We start from the raw sequence: 18,335 nt of genomic DNA, 5'->3' as shown, positions 1-18,335 counted from the left end.
CTAACGAAGGAACACCACTTTATAAACGATAGCAAATACCTTCTCTGTAGCGTATTAGATTTTTCTGCCAACTTAAAAAACACATACCTTGTTTCAAAGTTCGATGTTGAGGCGAGGTCTTAAATTCCACAAGGTTGCGTAGAATCAAATTTGAGCGAGTTTACAGACAATACGATCGAACACGATCAGAGCCTAAGGGTTCCAGGATAGCTGCGCCAACGAAGCAAGTTGTCATGTGCAAAGGAGTTAAATGGAAATGTTGCCAGCAGGATAACCGAAGTACAAAAGAAAATACTGTCCACTTCTGTATGTGATTAAATATTGGAACACTTGCCTATTGGAACACTTGCCTTTCTTTGCATGTACTGTAAAATGTATTTTTTTTCCCGCGAGTTTTAGGGAGCTGTCATTTATTATGGGGGTGGGCCGGAGGAATGGAGGAGGGTCATATTCTAAAAACCTGTCGGCGAGGGGGTGTCAAATATGCGAATTATAAAGTTTTTAAGAGCGTACGACTTGGAAATCACTGTATCATTATTAAATGATGTACTTTGATTGTTTGATTCTCCTGCGTCAAAATAACTTAGTGTCTGGAATAACTTAGTGGTTGGTAACTGCATGAGCGACATTATATGCTTCAAAATCGAAATGTTTTTCAAGGGCACAGTAAAACTGGTGATAGGGTTGGGTAATGTTCAACAAGTTGGTAAAAGGAGAGGGTCATATTTAAGAAAAAAGGCAAAAAGAAATTGGGAGGACACGATTTCAAACTTCTGACATGCACCGATTTCCTCCGGTCCAGCCACCAACCCTAATTAGTGAAAGGCCCGTTATTTAAAGGTCATCTTCGAAATGTCACCGTATGAATAGTTTCACAGCCTTTACAATATACAGGATTTCGGTCAATATATTCTCCGAATACATCACACATGTCAACGTTGTGAATCATGCTGATTGGCCAAATTGAATTTAAACCAATGTCAAATGATACGCTGCAGTTGGTTGTTCCTGCATAACCCTACGCACTCGACTCCTTTTGAAGGCAATAACAGTGCCTACAAGACAAACAAACAGCATTCTGCATGTTACATTAATACGGAGTGTCTATTGACACCCACAGGGTCCGGCGAGCAATATTCGTCTAGAAATTATGAATATGATCAATAAATGTCTTGTATTAAACTTTTTTTCATTATACAAGCCTTACCTGTGTCTAGTGTGTGCCTATTACTTTACCCTAGCTATCTGTGTATAGTATTTCAAAGAAAACAGTCTATATCTGTTAATTGCCCTCCCTAATCCCCTTCATTAATTTGTTCTGCCGATCGCCAACGCGGGGGCTTATCGCCCTGACCAAATACCTCGTTAGCAGCTCATAAGGTAGTAGACGGACTACCTTATGAGCTGCTAACGAGGTATTTGGTCAGGGCGATAAGCCCCCGCGTTGGCGATCGGCAGAACAAATTAATGAAGGGGATTAGGGAGGGCAATTAACAGATATAGACTGTTTTCTTTGAAATACTATACACAGATAGCTAGGGTAAAGTAATAGGCACACACTAGACACAGGTAAGGCTTGTATAATGAAAAAAAGTTTAATACAAGACATTTATTGATCATATTCATAATTTCTAGACGAATATTGCTCGCCGGACCCTGTGTTGACACCCGGGTGTCAATAGCCAGGAGCTGCCCTATATGGCTATTGACACCCCTCGGCCCGCGACCCTAGTCGAATAGCTTCAAAACGGAGCTAAGTTACGTTGTCCATTTCTTGTTTCAGACAAGTTGATGCCGACTTTTTTGCTGTCGTGGGTACAGCTTTAATGGGGTAAAGTAACTGTGTAATGTTGTGGAATCATATCGACAGCTTAGGGTCAATAATTTTTATCCGCGGGCCAAGCTTGTCGAACAACATTTGACCCGAGTTGCGGAACCTTTTAAAACATGCGGACATACTAAACACCGACAAGGACCGACAATAGACCGACAAGTTGAATTAAAACCATTCTTTTTCGATATTTTGGTTTTAAAATGTCATTTTCTACTGTTTTTGTGATATTTACTCAAGTGACCGAACTGAATTGACGAAACTAAACGAAATATTGGCCGACAAGTAAATCGCGTATTGAAGCAGGTCTATTGGCCATACTAACAAGGACCGACAAGTGATCGATAAGGTGGATAATTATCATTCTTTTTCGATGTTTGGGCTTCAAAATGTCATTTTCTACTATTTTGGTGAATATTAACACAATCGACTGAACAGAACGAAGAAACTGTACGAAATATTGGCCGACAATGAAATCGTATCTTGAAGTAAGGTGTCACATATGCCGGAAACCAAAAAAAAAACCCATTAAACTTGTCAATGACTTTTCGGTCACTTGTCGGTTTCTTTCTTTATACTTTTAGTTGTCGTAGCTTCAGATCTCTTTGTCGCTGTATTTTGATACTGTTCTTTTATTTCGAAACTGTTTATATTTACAAAGAAAGTAGAAAGTAGTGTTTGAATGGCGAAAGTTCGAAAAATCGTTTTTTATTTTAACTTGTCGATGAGTTTTTGGTCACTTGTCGGTCCTTTCTTGACTTCATCTCTAAAGTTGAAAGTGAACTAAATGCGTCCATTATATAGACAATGTCGGGTCTCCGTCGTCCGAGGATTGGTTTAGTCTATCTAGTTGATTCAGTTCCATTCTAGCGAATGTATGTCGGAGGAGGCAAATTAAGACTCAGTTTATGGTAGATAGATAGGAAGTCTATCGTTATAGGAGTGTGTTGTGATTGGTCTGTTATCACATTAAAGCTCTGTGTGATTGGTTGTTATTTCAAGCCATTTGATTGGTTGGAGTGTCGGATCCGATGATCCTGATTTTTGTTTTTAGTCATAAGGAAAGATAGGTGACTCGGGTTTTACATAGCCATAGCATGTTTTCCCGCCACTTTTTTGTATTGTTGTAATGATGGTTTGTTATTGCTTTCGTGATGATAGATGAGGGATACTGAAGGGTATTCTCGGGTTTGCCCACTTTCGACTTAACTAGGCAGAAATAAGTAGTAAAATCGAATGTAAAAATGTGAAAGAGGCTCCCAACCTAACTATCCAAAATGTTTTTTGTGTCAAGTTTGTGTTTAATTCGTTTCGAACAGTCTTGCTTATTTGATTGAGAGTCCTATGCAAAGGACTTTGAATTGTCACCAAGCTATGCAGCAGGAGCCAATTGAAATAATATTCATCAGCATAAGATCACAAAATGCCACAAATATTTTATATGGAATTGTTTTTTCTTAAACATCTAATACTGTGAATTTTTAAATGAGATGTGCAGTACAATTGTTTGCCTACATCTTCCAAATTATATCAAAACTATCGACACACGGTTCCCTAAGCTATTCAAAGCCATTTTCCCTGTTTAACAATGTGAGTACACTCTCCCTTTTTACAGTGAGCTCATTCCTGTTTTATTCGTTGTCAACCATACATACTATTTCAATACATTCCTGATGTGAAAAATGGAGCTAGTACAGAATATGGCAGTCTACATGAGGGATTATGATAACATTCATTATCCATGCAGGCACCAATGATGTGAAGAATATCATAGTTTACCATAATGTTTTTGGTAGGAAACAAATACAAACTTTATCCAAACCGTGGTTTGTACAGAATTAAAATGGCAATAAATGAAAGAAAGAAATCAAGCAGGAAACAGACAAGTGGGTGAAGGAAAGAATGGGGGGAAAATATTAAACAACTACATAAGTAAGGTGACACCAGAAATCTCAATAATTATAGAGGTATTTTATTGGGCTAAATTATTGGAAAAATGTACAATAGAATCATACAAAAAGAGGTAACAAATTTAGTTGAATTAAATATTTTTGGTGAAATTCAAAGATTTTGGAAAAATGGGCGAACCATTGATCAAATTTTCATTTGCTTTTTTAGACTTTTGGAAAGCTTATGACAGCTTTTGGAGAGGTGGGTTTGGTACAAATTGTAGAATAATGGAATCAAAGGGAAGTTGTGGCGTGTGATTAAAAACATACATACATTTCAGGATGTAAAAAATGTGAAAGAGGCTCCCCACCTAACTATCCAAAATGTTTTTGTGTCGAGTTTGTGTTTGATTCGTTGCAAAAATGTGTTCCTACATTCTTATCCGATTGTTTGTGTTAATGAAATGTTTGTTTCGCTTCGGATATTTGTAGGGAGGTTTGGATTAGTGTGTACGGTAATGTTTTGTTTGTGTGGGGAAAGCTTATGGCGAGACGCAGCCGGACCTATGGTGTTACAATGTTGATAGAGTGGCCCTTTGACGCTTGCGTTTCGAAACCCGAGTGTGGTTTCTCATCAGTCGCAGTGTAGATTCTTTCCTTAGTTTGTGTTTGTGAAAATTTATTTTAATGCATTTTAGTGGTCTTGCTCTTCGAGTAGCGAGGCAAGTATATTAATTTTTGGATCTCGTTGTGAATCCGTTTGGTGGTTCGGTTTGTTTGTTCTATGTTTCTTTACTTCTGTAAATTTTGTTTTTGACTAGTGTGTCTTTTAGATTTTTCGAAGGTTTTTGATTTTTTGGGCAATAAGTACCACTGCGGGGTACGGATTTTTATGTTTTATGGATCAAGACACTTCTACGTATCATGATCAATGTGTTTATTGTCGTACATTTTGTTAAATAGTTCGTGTACTTTGTTTATTGTTTGTTCTGTGTCGTCACTGTCTTGTTGTGTGTAATACTGAATGTTTCGTAATTGCCTTTCGCATTCGTGTACGTAATCTTTTGTGTTGACAATGACGATACTCCTACCCTTGTCGAAGGGTTTTTATGGTAATTTGTCTATTGTTTGCAAGCTGGTTTATCGCGATTCTTTGGGCACGCGAAATGATTTGTTTCCTTGTTTGAAAGGGTATCTCTAGAAGTGCGAGTTTAGCAGCTTCAGATAGCTTTCAAGTTTTTGTTTTTTGTGTTGTTCGTGGAGTCCAATTTTATGGATGTTTATTTATTGTTTTTTTCGGTAGTTCTCTTTTTGGAGAATTTGGTGGCCCTGAAAAGGGCCGTTTGGTATGGGTTTTTGTGTAACTCTTGGTACGTTTGTTTTGGCGATGTGCCTTGTTTATGCTTCTTTTCGCTGATTCGATGTGCTTGGTGAGTAGCTGTTTTGCCTTTTTCTTCTCACCAGCGTCGCTGATTTCGTTGATTGTATCGTTGGCTGCCTGGATCGTGTTGTCGATTCGTGTGTTGTTTTCTTCTTGATGCAGTGGAAGACAGTTGTTGATTGACTCAACAAATTTAAAACCACTGTGTCTTTCTTGTTGACGCCACTTTGTTGTAAGAGCTTCGTCTGGTTTATGGCCCGGTAGTTGTGCTCTTACGTTGAATTGCAAGCTTCGTGGGACCACTATTTCTTGCAGACAACTATGGATTGATGCCAGTTGTTGTTCGATGTTGTGTTGGTTTATGTACATTTGTTGAAGCAGGTTTCTTGTTTTTTCATGTGGCTGAAGATTTCGTTGCTGACACGATCTGTGGTGGTACAAGGGTTTGAGAATGTTAAAATTGGTGACTTACTGCTGATGTTTCTGCAGTTCGGCTGAGTTGCTGGGATGAGGGTCGGGTCTCCGTCATCCGATGATCGGTTTAGTGTATCTAGTTGATTCAGTTACATTCTAGCGAATGTATGTCGGAGGAGGCAAATTAAGACTCAGTTTATGGTAGATAGATAGGAAGGCTATTGTTATAGGAGTGTGTTGTGATTGGTCGGTTATCACATCAAGGCTCTGTGTGATTGGTTGTTATTTCAAGTGATTTGATTGGTTGGTGTGTCGGATCCGATGATCCTGATATTTGTTTTTAGTTTTAAGGAAAGATAGGTGACTCGGTTTTGCGTAGCCATAGCATGTTTTCCGCCACTTTTTTGTATTGTTGTAATGATGGTTTGTTATTGCGTTCGTGATGATAGATGAGGGATACTGAAGGGTATTCTCGGTTTGCCCACTTTCGACTTAAATCTGCTAGGCAGAAATAGTAAAATCGAATGTAAAAAATGTGAAAGAGGCTCCCCACCTAACTATCCAAAATGTTTTTGTGTCGAGTTTGTGTTTGATTCGTTGCAAAAATGTGTTCCTACATTCTTATCCGATTGTTTGTGTTAATGAAATGTTTGTTTCGCTTCGGATATTTGTAGGGAAGTTTGGATTAGTGTGTACGGTAATGTTTTGTTTGTGTGGGGAAAGCTTATGGCGAGACGCAGCCGGCCCTATGGTGTTACAATGTTGATGGAGTGGCCCTTTGACGCTTGCGTTTCGAAAACCCGAGTGTGGTTTCTCATCAGTCGCAGTGTAGATTCTTTCCTTAGTTTGTGTTTGTGAAAATTAATTTTAATGCATTTTAGTGGTCTTGCTCTTCGAGTAGCGAGGCAAGTATATTAATTTTTGATCTCGTTGTGAATCCGTTTGGTGGTTCGGTTTGTTTGTTCTATGTTTCTTACATTTCTTACATACAAGAAAGTTAAAAATACAAAAATGGACGATTGGTGAAGTTAAAAATAAATAATCATCGGTGATAAGTATCTAGGCTAATGGACGTCACGTAATCTCTCTCACCATACTCATATGGAATATGGACACACGGAAATAAGGAAATAATATGGAATAAGATCAAAATTTGACAGTTTGTTTCCTCCCATGAAAGCAATCTTGGAAATCTTGCAAACATTAAAGGAACTGATTATGATTTGACATTATGGAATCATATTATACGTCAGAGCAAAAATATGCGGGAAAAATGTTGATACTTAGAAAGTCTTCAAAGAATGCAACGATTAGTGGGTAAAATCATCCTAAAAGCATGCAGCTATACATCAAATGAAGCAATTCTTGGTGAGCTTGGTTTGCACTACTATGAGAAGTAGACTTGATATCATGAAACTTAAATAGTGAAGATTATTGTACATGGCCCATTGGTGTAGACCTATATGTTGTTCAGAATAATTAAACTAAGTTTGGTTGAATTTGGAGGCTGACTGGCGAAAAAACGGGAGGGGTGTCAATAGCCAAATAGAGTGCCGGTTGGCTATTGACACCCGGGTGTCAATAGCCAGGAGAAGCTCTATATGGCTATTGACACCCGGGTGTCAATAGACTCGGCCTACATAATATGGTTTCAACACAGTATTGTGCCCAAAACGACTGACGGGACAAAGCCATGCCAACTCATGTCTAATTTGGCTGAATTTGTGCTCCCGTTTTTCGGTAGTAGCAAAGAGTATTTAATTTTATTTAACCAATATATCATGGAAAGAACTCACCTATTTCATAAAACATCTGTTAGGGAGGTCAAAGGTATCCGCCAACAAAGCCATGTGTTGGGGAGGTCAAAGGTATCCGCCAATTCAATTTGAATACAAGTCTCACGTTCCTTTTGACCTATCGTACGAAAAAGGTCAATAAGGAAATAAGAGAACAAACAATTGACGTTAAGATACTTTCTACCTTGGCTACTGTTTAACTTGTCTGATTTTATGAGAGCCTCTGATTTAAACTTGCAAGGTAAGCATTGACAGTCCATAACTTGCTTTGACTGGTAAGATCATTTTCACTGAAATGCCAATCTGGAGAACCATTGTTATCCTTTTACAAAACTCCAACTACCGATTTATGTTTAAAACATCCATTAAAACGTGATCTCGGTCAATGTTCACAATTTACGAGATTTACAATTGTTGCATATCACATGGAAGACGAGTCTATGAAATTTAGACATATGATGGCTCCCTCTGACGCTTATTCTGTATGTATTCACATTAAATTTCTTTGCAGCACACCAACTATTTCTTTTGACAATAATTTCATTACTTCTGAGTTCTCTAAAACAATTGTCTACACGTTTCCGTGTGTTGAATTTTGAAATGCAATATGAACAGTGTGCTGTGTTTCTTTTGATAGATGAGTTCTGTTGTCGACAATAACACAAGGCATTACACACAGGTTGTGTTCAGAAGTTGATCGCTGGCATTTCGACAGGACTCTTCAAATGATGGGCCTTTAAGGCAGAACGCGCTTCGGGGACAGATATTCGGACTTTCAAATTTTATCACATTCTATTCTGATCTACCACTTGAGGTTTTAAAGTTCTTGATGTAAGAAAATTAAGTTTTCACTGTCTTAGTTTTTCGAAAATTTAAAATTTTATTTTTCCCCATAGAGTTAGTTGAAAGTTTCATTGAGGAAAGTTTGAGGAAACGTTTAAGTCTTTCAGAGTCGAGGCGCATACTACTTCAAACACAATTCAGGGGCTGATCAAATCTCATGCCTTTTCCAGGAGCTGAAATCGTTCGACATTGAATTCAAGATGACAAATCTCAAGATATCGGATCTGCTTTTCTTCATACTGGTTGCCGTCTACTTAATGGTTTGCTCCGGCCAGCCAACGGTCACCGACCATCGTCGTCAACTTTGTTCAAATAATGATGATCATATCGAGCGTATTGAGTCATCTGTGAATGCAATTTTAGAAATGTTGAAAGTCTTAACAGCTAATTCAGAGCCAGGTTGGTTTTGATCACTTTTAATTACAGCTGTGAGGAGATGATGTAGATACCAAAATGTACAAGTATCATTTTCCTCAAATGTTATCGTTGTTTGTCGACTTCGACGCTTTCAAGGCCTCCATACAAGAACACAGGTGAACATGAAGTAGCGATTATATGAAGGCATAGCCTACTACAGTAACATTGTGAATTCGTCAATATTATTATCTGTCATTAATAGATAAAGTCATGTTTGCAAAGAACTCAATCCGCCTTGAAACCTTAATTTTGATCTACTTGGTGCATGATTATAAAGTGACATTATGTACCTTTTTGTGTAAATTGGGTATCGAGTCCTTGTATCGATGCTTCTGGGGTACAGATGACCCACATACATATGTTATGGGGATTTGCTATAGATTCTGAGCGGAAGGTAATATTTAATTTAGAAAGACAACAAAGTTTGGAGAATAGAACACTTTGGAAAATATGAGTTCGTTATCATGTCATATACTCATAGGGATTGTTGTATTTATATTTTCAACAATTTTGAAAATCCTTAATCCTACGAGCATGTTGACTCAGATTCAGGGTCATTGTAACAAACAATGAACAGTTCAAATGCAAAGCTCCTGAAGGTAAGGTGGACCGAGCATTTTAGGAAGAAATGTCCTCATATCATGGATTTTAAAACGAGACAGTTGTAGACACCCTCCTTCGATATAGAGTACGAGATCCTATATTAAATGATCCAAATGTTACAAATGGACATGGTATCTTTAAGGTACTCGGGTTTTGTACATTTGTTGCGGACAAAGTAATTACTACTGCTACCTTTAACTAAAACTTTAAATACTTTGAATTGCAACAGCTGCAAGGGACTGCTACGATGTCCTCCAGAGCGGTCAATCCACCAGCGGGATCTACAGAATCCAGCCTGCGAATAGCGTCGCGTTTGACGTTTACTGTGACATGGAACCGACAACGGCGGATGGACGGTAAATGTTTGTCTTATTCTGGTTAGAAAAGTCAGACAACGTGGCATGGGAGAAGATTTCTGTTGAATTGATGAAATAAAATCAAATTTCACGGATATTTTATTGAGGTCCTGCTGGCGGATATCTGAATCAAAATTGTCTAGAGAAAAATCTGCGGATTGATGATTAATTAAAATATTTTAACCAAGAAAGGGAGCGTGTACACTTCATGAGGAAAAGAATGCTTGTTCTACTATTACAAAAAAGTAAGACCTTTGATGAAAATAATTTTTAAAAAATTGCGTATACATACTCTCACCAGTCTGTCCAAGATTTTCAGTTTTTTACAACGTTGAAACTTTCTGTGAATCTACATTGAAGGTTTTCCAAAGACGACAAGATGGCAGCGTTGATTTTTACCGCAACTGGTTGGACTACAAAGTTGGCTTCGGTAACCTTACTGAAGAATTCTGGCTCGGAAACGACAAAATATTTCTCATAACCAACCAAGACCGACAATATGAGCTTAGAATTGATCTTGAAGACTTTGAAAACGAGACGAGATATGCTTTGTACGACGGTTTCGCTATCAGTGACACACTCGACAAATATAGACTGAGTTTAGGCTACCATAGTGGGAGTGCAGGTAATAATGACTACTTGTACTTCCGTTGCAAAGTTGTATGGAGACTTCCAATTTTATTTAGAGACCAGTATATTCCCGGGAAAGTGCAAAATGTCTCCGCCTCCACATTGATTCTGTTTCATGTGCATTTAAGAAGCTGAAACCAAATTTGAATATAGGGCAATTTTGAAAAGGCAAGTAACCTTTCATTTGCAGTTTGTACACTGTATCCTTAACTGTGACTACTGTGAGACAATGTTCGGTTTTCAAAAGTCGTGTGCACTGTGTTGAATAGTGATCTGATCTATGCCCTTGGCTTTGCACACACCCACTGGAGATGAAATCTTACTTCCTACGGTCGCCATATATTCTCCTCAGCAGCACCTGTCATTTGAAACTCTTTATTCGTGGACATAAAAATCTTCTCAAATGTCAACACTTTCAAAAGACGCTTAAATTCGTACATCTTTCCCAGAGCGTTTTCATTCTCCTCATCACTGGCGCTACTAAATTTTTAGACAAATTGATAAATGGGTGGATGGATGGATGAACGGATATATAGATAGATATAGAGAGACATATAGACAAACAGACAAGCAGACAGACAGACAGACAGACAGACAGACAGACAGACAGATAGATAGATAGATAGATAGATAGATACATAGATACATAGATAGATAGATAGATAGTTAGATAGATACATAGATAGATACATAGATAGATACATAGATAGATACTATTATTTATATAGATGGTCCGCCCAGGCGGGGTCATAGTCCTTCTGCCATTTACGGTATAATCAATAAAGCAGGTAGACTAAGGGACGGACCATTAGATCTTTGGAGGGGGTGGTCAAAAACAGAAAAAAAAAATTCAGAGCAGAAAGTTAGGGAAAAAAAATCTTCAAACTAGTTTGCAAAATAAAAAAAAATAAATAAGAAGACAAAGGCGTAAAAAAAAAATCTGCAAAAGTCTTTAAAATTTTGAATTTTTTTACCGACCGAAAGCAACTTTCTGTATTTTTAGTACATCTTCCCGGCACATTTTTAATTTTAATTTATACATTTAGAGTGACTGTATCCCTTATACTGGAAGTTGTGATTATCTTATCTTTTCAGGACTTTTGTATTCTGATCACTTGAAAATTATGAAATTATAGAGCCTGTTTTCTACTTGTTTCCTGCGTACAAACCAAGCAGGTACACTAGGTAAAACATTGAAACTATGGTATGGTTGTCAAGACAGAAAGTTGTATTTGCCTTTTAAGATCAAGGTAAACAGATGCAGGCCACATCAGTTTCATTTTTTTCACAGCATTTTATTGCAATGATGAATGCAAGAATGGGTGAACAAGTAGAAACACGTCAATAATGATAAAACAACATATCAAGTCATTATGTATTATTTTGCTTTTAAAAAGGCATTTTCAATTCTTTTTTCTCAAAAAACAGCCTCAAAAAACAACAGCAACACATGTTTTAATATTCAACAATACACTACGTAGAATGCCATCTATCCAACAAATCCCAACACAAAAACACACAAAAGGGTTGAACTTTGAAAGTTTCTTGATGGCAAATACTGAATAAATGTGCATGAATACTCGTTTTTGTGTAGCAAATTTCAAAGAAATTGGACAAGCCCTTTCAGACAATACAGATTTTTTGACCATGAATGGCATAAATTGCCCTAAAAAAAGACAATATTGAATTTCAACACATCTATACACATCCAATCAATTTGGACATGCTGCTACAGAGAAATAGACGTTTTTATCAAAAAGGGTAACAATTGCTCTAAAAACACAAATATGCAAATTTAACTATATTATTTAGCTTATTTTAGCTTCTCAGCTTGTCAAAATCAATTGTAAATCATGAGATTGCATGATGTTTGGTGGGGTGAATGTAGGCATTTCACCACGCAGTAGAAAGGAAAGCCAGGAAACCAAATAGTCAATTTTTTGCTCACGTGTTGACACACGTGAGCATATGTCGCAGCGATGTCTGTCTGTCTGTGTGTCTGTCTGTCTGTCTGTCTGTGTGTCTGTCTGTCTGTGTGCTCAATATCTCAAAAACGGCTCATCAGATCAGAATCAAATCTGGTACATAGATTCAGTTTGCAAATGGCAAGAACTGATTAGTTTTTGGTGGGTGTGGCTTGCTTACTTTTTGCTCATTTGCATAATTAATGATTTTAGAAAAAACGGATATATATTGACAACGACTGCACACAATTCGATGAGATTTACTACAAATGTTGATCACACCAAAATATATCAGCTGTGAAAGATATTAAGGGGTGACATAAAAGGTAATGGATAATTTGCATATTTAATGAACTTTCCTAATTAGGGATATATATCTGATTTGACTTGATCAAAATTGACAAAACTTGGTATGTATATTGAAGATACTATGATTTAACATTATTGAAAGTCATTAAGCATTTTTACTTCATCAAACTCTTAATTTGCATATTTAATGAACTTTTGAAATTAGGGATATTTATTTGAATTGACTTGACCAAAATTGATGAAACTTGCTATGTACATTGAAGATACTATGATATAACATTATTGAAAGTCATAAAGCATTTTCACTCCAGCCAAATACTTATTTGCATATTTAATAAACTTTCCTAATTAGATATATAAATCTGAATGGACTTTACCAAAATTGATGAAACTTGCTATGTACATTGAAGATACTGTGATATAACATTGTTGAAAGTCATTAAGCATTTTTACTTCAGCCAATTCCTTATTTACATATTTAATGAACTTTCCTAATTAGATATATAAATCTGAATGGACTTTACCAAAATTGATGAAACTTGCGATGTACATTGAAGATACTGTGATATAACATTGTTGAAAGTCATTAAGCAGTTTTTACTTCAGCCTATTCCTTATTTACATATTTAATAAACTTTCCTAATTAGATATATTAATCTGAATGGACTTAACCAAAATTGATGAAACTTGCTATGTATATTAAAGATACTATGATATAACATTGTTGAAAGTCATTAAGCATTTTTACTTCAGCCAAATACTTATTTGCATATTTAATAAACTTTCCTAATTAGATATATAAATCTGAATGGACTTTACCAAAATTGATGAAACTTGCGATGTACATTGAAGATACTGTGATATATCATTGTTGAAAGTCATTAAGCAGTTTTACTTCAGCCAATTCCTTATTTCCATATTTAATGAACTTCACTAATTAGGGATATATATCTGAATTGATTCGACCGAAGTTGATGAATCTTGCAACATATATTGAAGATACTATAAAACAACATTATTAAAAGTCATGAAACTTTTTTACTTCAGCCAATTCCTAATTTGCATATATAATGAACTTTCCTAATTAGGGATATTTATCTGTATTGACTAGACCAAATTTGACAAAACTTGCTATGTACATTAAAGACTTTATGATACAGCATTGAAAGCTGATTCCGTATTTGCAAATTTAATGATGTCTTGACTTGACCAAAGTTGACGAATTGCTTTGTACATTAAAGACACTATGATACGACATTATTGAAAGTCGTTTAACATTTTTTTACTTCATTCAATTCCTAATTTGCATATTTTAATTGACTTTCCTGAGTGGGGATATATACTTGGATTAAGAATTCATCTTGTGGTGAATATTATTCATTATGTTGATCATAACACTTTCAATGAAGTTGCAAACATGTGGCAAAGGTTCAAATTTACACATAACTGTAACATATAATTAAACACGTGAGCATTTTCAGTTCATATCTGGTCAAAACTATAGGAAGCTACTGAGGAGTAAGAAGACCATGTTTCAGAGGAAGATGTGTAATCCGAAAAAATGCTCCCAAAGTGCCACCAAATAACACCATTTTTATCTCTATTTTTCAAAAGCTCCAACAGCAGGAGGGGGGACACCCCCCTCCTGACCTCCCCCTCGCAAAAATACTACCTTAGTGCCACCAAATAACACCATTTTAATCTCTATTTCCAAAAGCTCCAACAGCAGGAGGGGGAACACCCCCCTCCTGACCTCCCCCCCGCGAAAATGCTCCCTAAGTGCCACCAAATAATACCATTTTAATCCCTATTTTTTGAAAAGCTCCAACAGCAGGAGGGGGACACCCCCTCCTGACCACCGCCCCCCCCCCCACAAAAATACTCCCCAAGTGCCACCAAATAACACCATTTTAATCTCTATTTTTCAAAAGCTCAAACGGCAGGAGGGGGACACCCCCTCCTGACCTACCCCCGCAAAAATACTCCCGAAAGTGCCACCAAATAACACCATTTAATCTCTATTTTTCAAAAGCTCCAACAGCAGCAGGGGGACACCCCTCTCCTGACCTCCAACCCCCAACCCCCCCGTGACCGCTTGCGTGGCCACTTGTGGTGCTTGGCACCACATCTTTGCCCTCTTTAATATCTTCAGACAGTGACGAACTAAAAAAAATCATAAATCTGAAAATTTACTCTGAAAATTGAAAGAACGCTTGAAAAACATCATCACCAAGCATTTTTCTACAAAAACGGTTCACGCCGTTACAAATATGTGGTATTAGGGTATAATTCTACATATTTTGTTAAAAATACAACTAACGCTAAAGTGTTTTTATACCGAGAAAGACATTATCAGTATGCTTGATTTCCTCATTGACAACATATTTGTTGAATTTGGAGGACACATTTTCCAACAGTGTATAGGAATTCCCATGGGCACTAACTGTGCTCCCTTACTTGCCGACTTATTTCTGTTCTCATACGAGGCAGAATTTATCCAGAACCTTATCAAGCAGAAAAGGTCTCTGTAGCTCGTACTTTCAACCTAACATTTAGATACATAGACGATGTTATTTCATTGAATAACTCTGAATTCAGTAAATATCTCGCTATGATTTATCCTCCAGAATTGGAGATTAAAGAAACTACAGAAACGGCCTCTTCTGCTTCATATCTGGACATTTTACTTGAATTTGACTCCAATGGTCACCTTTCTACTAGGCTATATGACAAGAGAGATGATTTCAACTTTAGTATAATTAATTTTCCACACCTCATCAGTAATATTCCACTCTCACCTGCTTATGGGGTATACATTTCCCAGCTTATACGATATGCAAGAGCATGCAGTTCATATGGTGATTTTGTAGAGAGACATGGCCATCTCTCTTTTAAACTGTTAAATCAAGGTTACACAGAGCAAGACTTGTCTCTACATTCAAACGCTTTTTTGGCAGGTATCGCAAGCTGGTAGATAAATACAATATCTCTCTTCGACAAATGATCACTGATGGCATCGGTGACATTGGGCCTTAGTTAGTGACCACTACCTATCTGACTTACAGATTGATATATGGCGGGTGCCACATGTGGGGCAGGATGCGCTTACTATTTTCGAAACACCTGACATCACTTCTTGGTCTCTTGGCCAGAGGTCCATATATCTTTCTTTCATGAATTTGACTTTGTTTGTACCGTCTATTTACTGTCTGTTCTGTGCTGTTTTGTGTCTATGTTTACAACTATTGTCTTACAAATTTTGACCTAGTGTTATTGGATTATGGATTGGTATGATTGCGATTATCTAAAAAAAAAATTTGCACAGCTAATCTCAATTGGAAAAAAAAAATTTCAGAAATTTACAATAGTAAAAAAATTTTCACAATTTCATTGTGACCACCCCCCTCCCAGGTCTAATGGTCCATCCCTAAGATACACGGAGGATTTTTCCATTATGGTATTTATGCAGTGAATGTATGCATGAAGCGACACGATTCTTTCACTTTGGCTCTTAGTTTGAACGCCATCGAACGATTCCGAATGAAAAATAAGTTTTCTTATGTACATTACATTTCCTTTCCATTCCAGGAGACAGCTTAACTCTGCAGTCAGGCCAAAAATTCACCACGAAAGATAGGGATAACGATATGAGCACAGAGAATTGCGCAGAGTTATACACTGGTGCCTGGTGGTATGCTGAATGCCATTCATCTAACCTGAATGGTCAATATCTAGGTGGACAGACAACTACCTACGCCGATGGAGTAGTATGGTATACTTGGCACGGATATTATTACTCTTTGAGGCGCTCTGAGATGAAAATACGACGTTTGACCTAAGGACGAACGACCCCTTGCCTGAATGATTACAAATGGTTTCTACCGACAATCCGAAAGTATGCTTATTTTTTTAAAATACAAATTACAGAACATTGGTGAAAATTTGTTACTGGAGAAACTTTTTTTCTAAAACAAATTTACAATATATACCATTACAATGTATACAGATGCCACATATACAAGAAAATTGTATACTCTTTGGAAGGAAATTTTCACACTAATCGACGTCATTTACATCCTGTTGTTGTATTTTTAGTGCCATTCAAACAGTGATTTTTATAATCTAATACGTGAGTGTCAACGTAAAGTAACCTATCAAATTCAATACCAGCCCTATTTTATTATAACAGCCCCAAAATTCATGTATAGAGGAAAACAGATAGAAAATTGTTGAGCGACAGATCAGTCCTTCTAACTGTATATTATCATATCAGAATCACACTAGATGGTATTGATTATCTACCTATAGATCCAAATACCTATGTAAATGATAACATCGAGACAAACCGTATTAATTGCGACACAGATTGTAATGTTTACGGCAAGCATCTGGTCGATTTATGTAAATCATCGTCGTTATGCATTGTCAATGGAAGAATTCCTGGAGATCAAACAGGTGAATTTACTTATATTGCAGAAACAGGTCAAAGTGTTGTTGACTATGTAATTGTTTCTATTTCAATTTTTAATAAGATTGTGCGTTTAGAAATTGGTAACCGGTTGGACTCTGACCACTTTCCTTTGTCAGTTATAATCAATGTCAATTTTAACGATAATAATGAATGTACTTTATGCAACAATGTAAGAGCTATAGCTACTCTAGATAAGAAATTTATGAAGTATAGCTTTGATGCTGAAACGTTTGTAAATCAATTTACTCAACCAGAAATGGAATCCCTTGTAGCAGCATTCTATGATTCTGTCAACTCAGATGACGATGTCAATAGTTCTTTTTGTAAATTTATTGATTTATTTATGCTGTTTCAAAACCATTATTTTTTTTTTAATAAGATCGGCTTTATTTCTTCTGACATTAAACATACAACTGATCGTAAGTGATTTACAGGTGATTTATAAATTCTGAAATAATTCTGTTTCTCTTGACATAATTAATGTTATAGTAATATAATTCCTCGATCAATAAACTTGTCGCGTTGTTTTGTTTTAAAATTCTTGCCTTGTATACTGAAAAAGTGCCAACCACAATTATCATATTCAAGGCTTCAAACTTAGGCATACCCAGAAAATAACCATATATACCGGTAACATGTTTCCATCGCATGTTTAACTGGATATCGTATGTTTTGTTAAGGGCCCGAAAAACAGTCGCCCAGAAATGCTTTACTCGTGCACATTCAAAAAGAAAATGTTCACAGTCTTCAAGAGAAATACATTGCTCACACATTTGAGAAGGTTCCTTCTTCCATCTAAATAAATTTGATCTGTGGGGTAGTTTGTCATACAGCAGAAACAAATTAAACTGAGCGATTTTCTTGATTGTCATGTTTTTCACCTTGCTTGACCATATCAGCTGCCAACTGGCACACTGACCAATTCTGTTTTCCCACACTTTTTTGCATACGATGTCCCTACACGTCAAAATGTTCCTGTAAAAATCTTACAAGAGAACATATAAACGTATACATATTTTCCTTGGTGATTCTGTTTCAAAATAGTTTTTCTTTGTCCATTTACCACAAAGCTAGTTCTTAGAGTTCTCATACATTGCATCCATTGATATGGAATAGCTTTCTTTAGCTTTATACATTTGTATAATCCAGTTTCTTTTTTTCTTCAATCTAATCAAAATATCACATTGCTGAATGAAATGACCATTGGTAAATAAATCAGAAATATACAAAAACCAGCATCCATCCAATCAGTAAAAAATAAAGGCTGATTATTTACTGTGATGTTATGGTTAAACCATTATACCACCGTAGAAAAGTTTCCTCAACAGAAAGAGGTTGGTTTGACGAGGAATGCCGTCGCACCAGGAGTAAAGTCTACGCCAAATTGAATGTCTACAGAACTGCGAAGAACTGTCAGGACCTTCAAACGTA

At 36.6% G+C, this 18,335-nt stretch overlaps 1 protein-coding gene across 1 annotated transcript; it reads left to right on the top strand.

Annotated features, from left to right (window-relative positions):
• The first annotated feature begins 9,105 nt into the window (after positions 1-9,105).
• On the top strand, positions 9,106-17,294 carry LOC139138064 (ryncolin-4-like). The gene is given in 5 exon segments (XM_070706287.1): positions 9,106-9,130; positions 9,404-9,508; positions 9,511-9,530; positions 9,891-10,155; positions 16,022-17,294. Coding segments are annotated over 5 exon segments (666 nt in total). The 3' UTR covers positions 16,273-17,294.
• Positions 17,295-18,335: the final 1,041 nt, after the last annotated feature.

This window comes from Ptychodera flava, chromosome 8 (genome assembly GCF_041260155.1).
Source record: "Ptychodera flava strain L36383 chromosome 8, AS_Pfla_20210202, whole genome shotgun sequence".
NCBI lineage: Eukaryota > Metazoa > Hemichordata > Enteropneusta > Ptychoderidae > Ptychodera > Ptychodera flava.
This window is presented reverse-complemented; position numbering and strand designations above follow the sequence as displayed.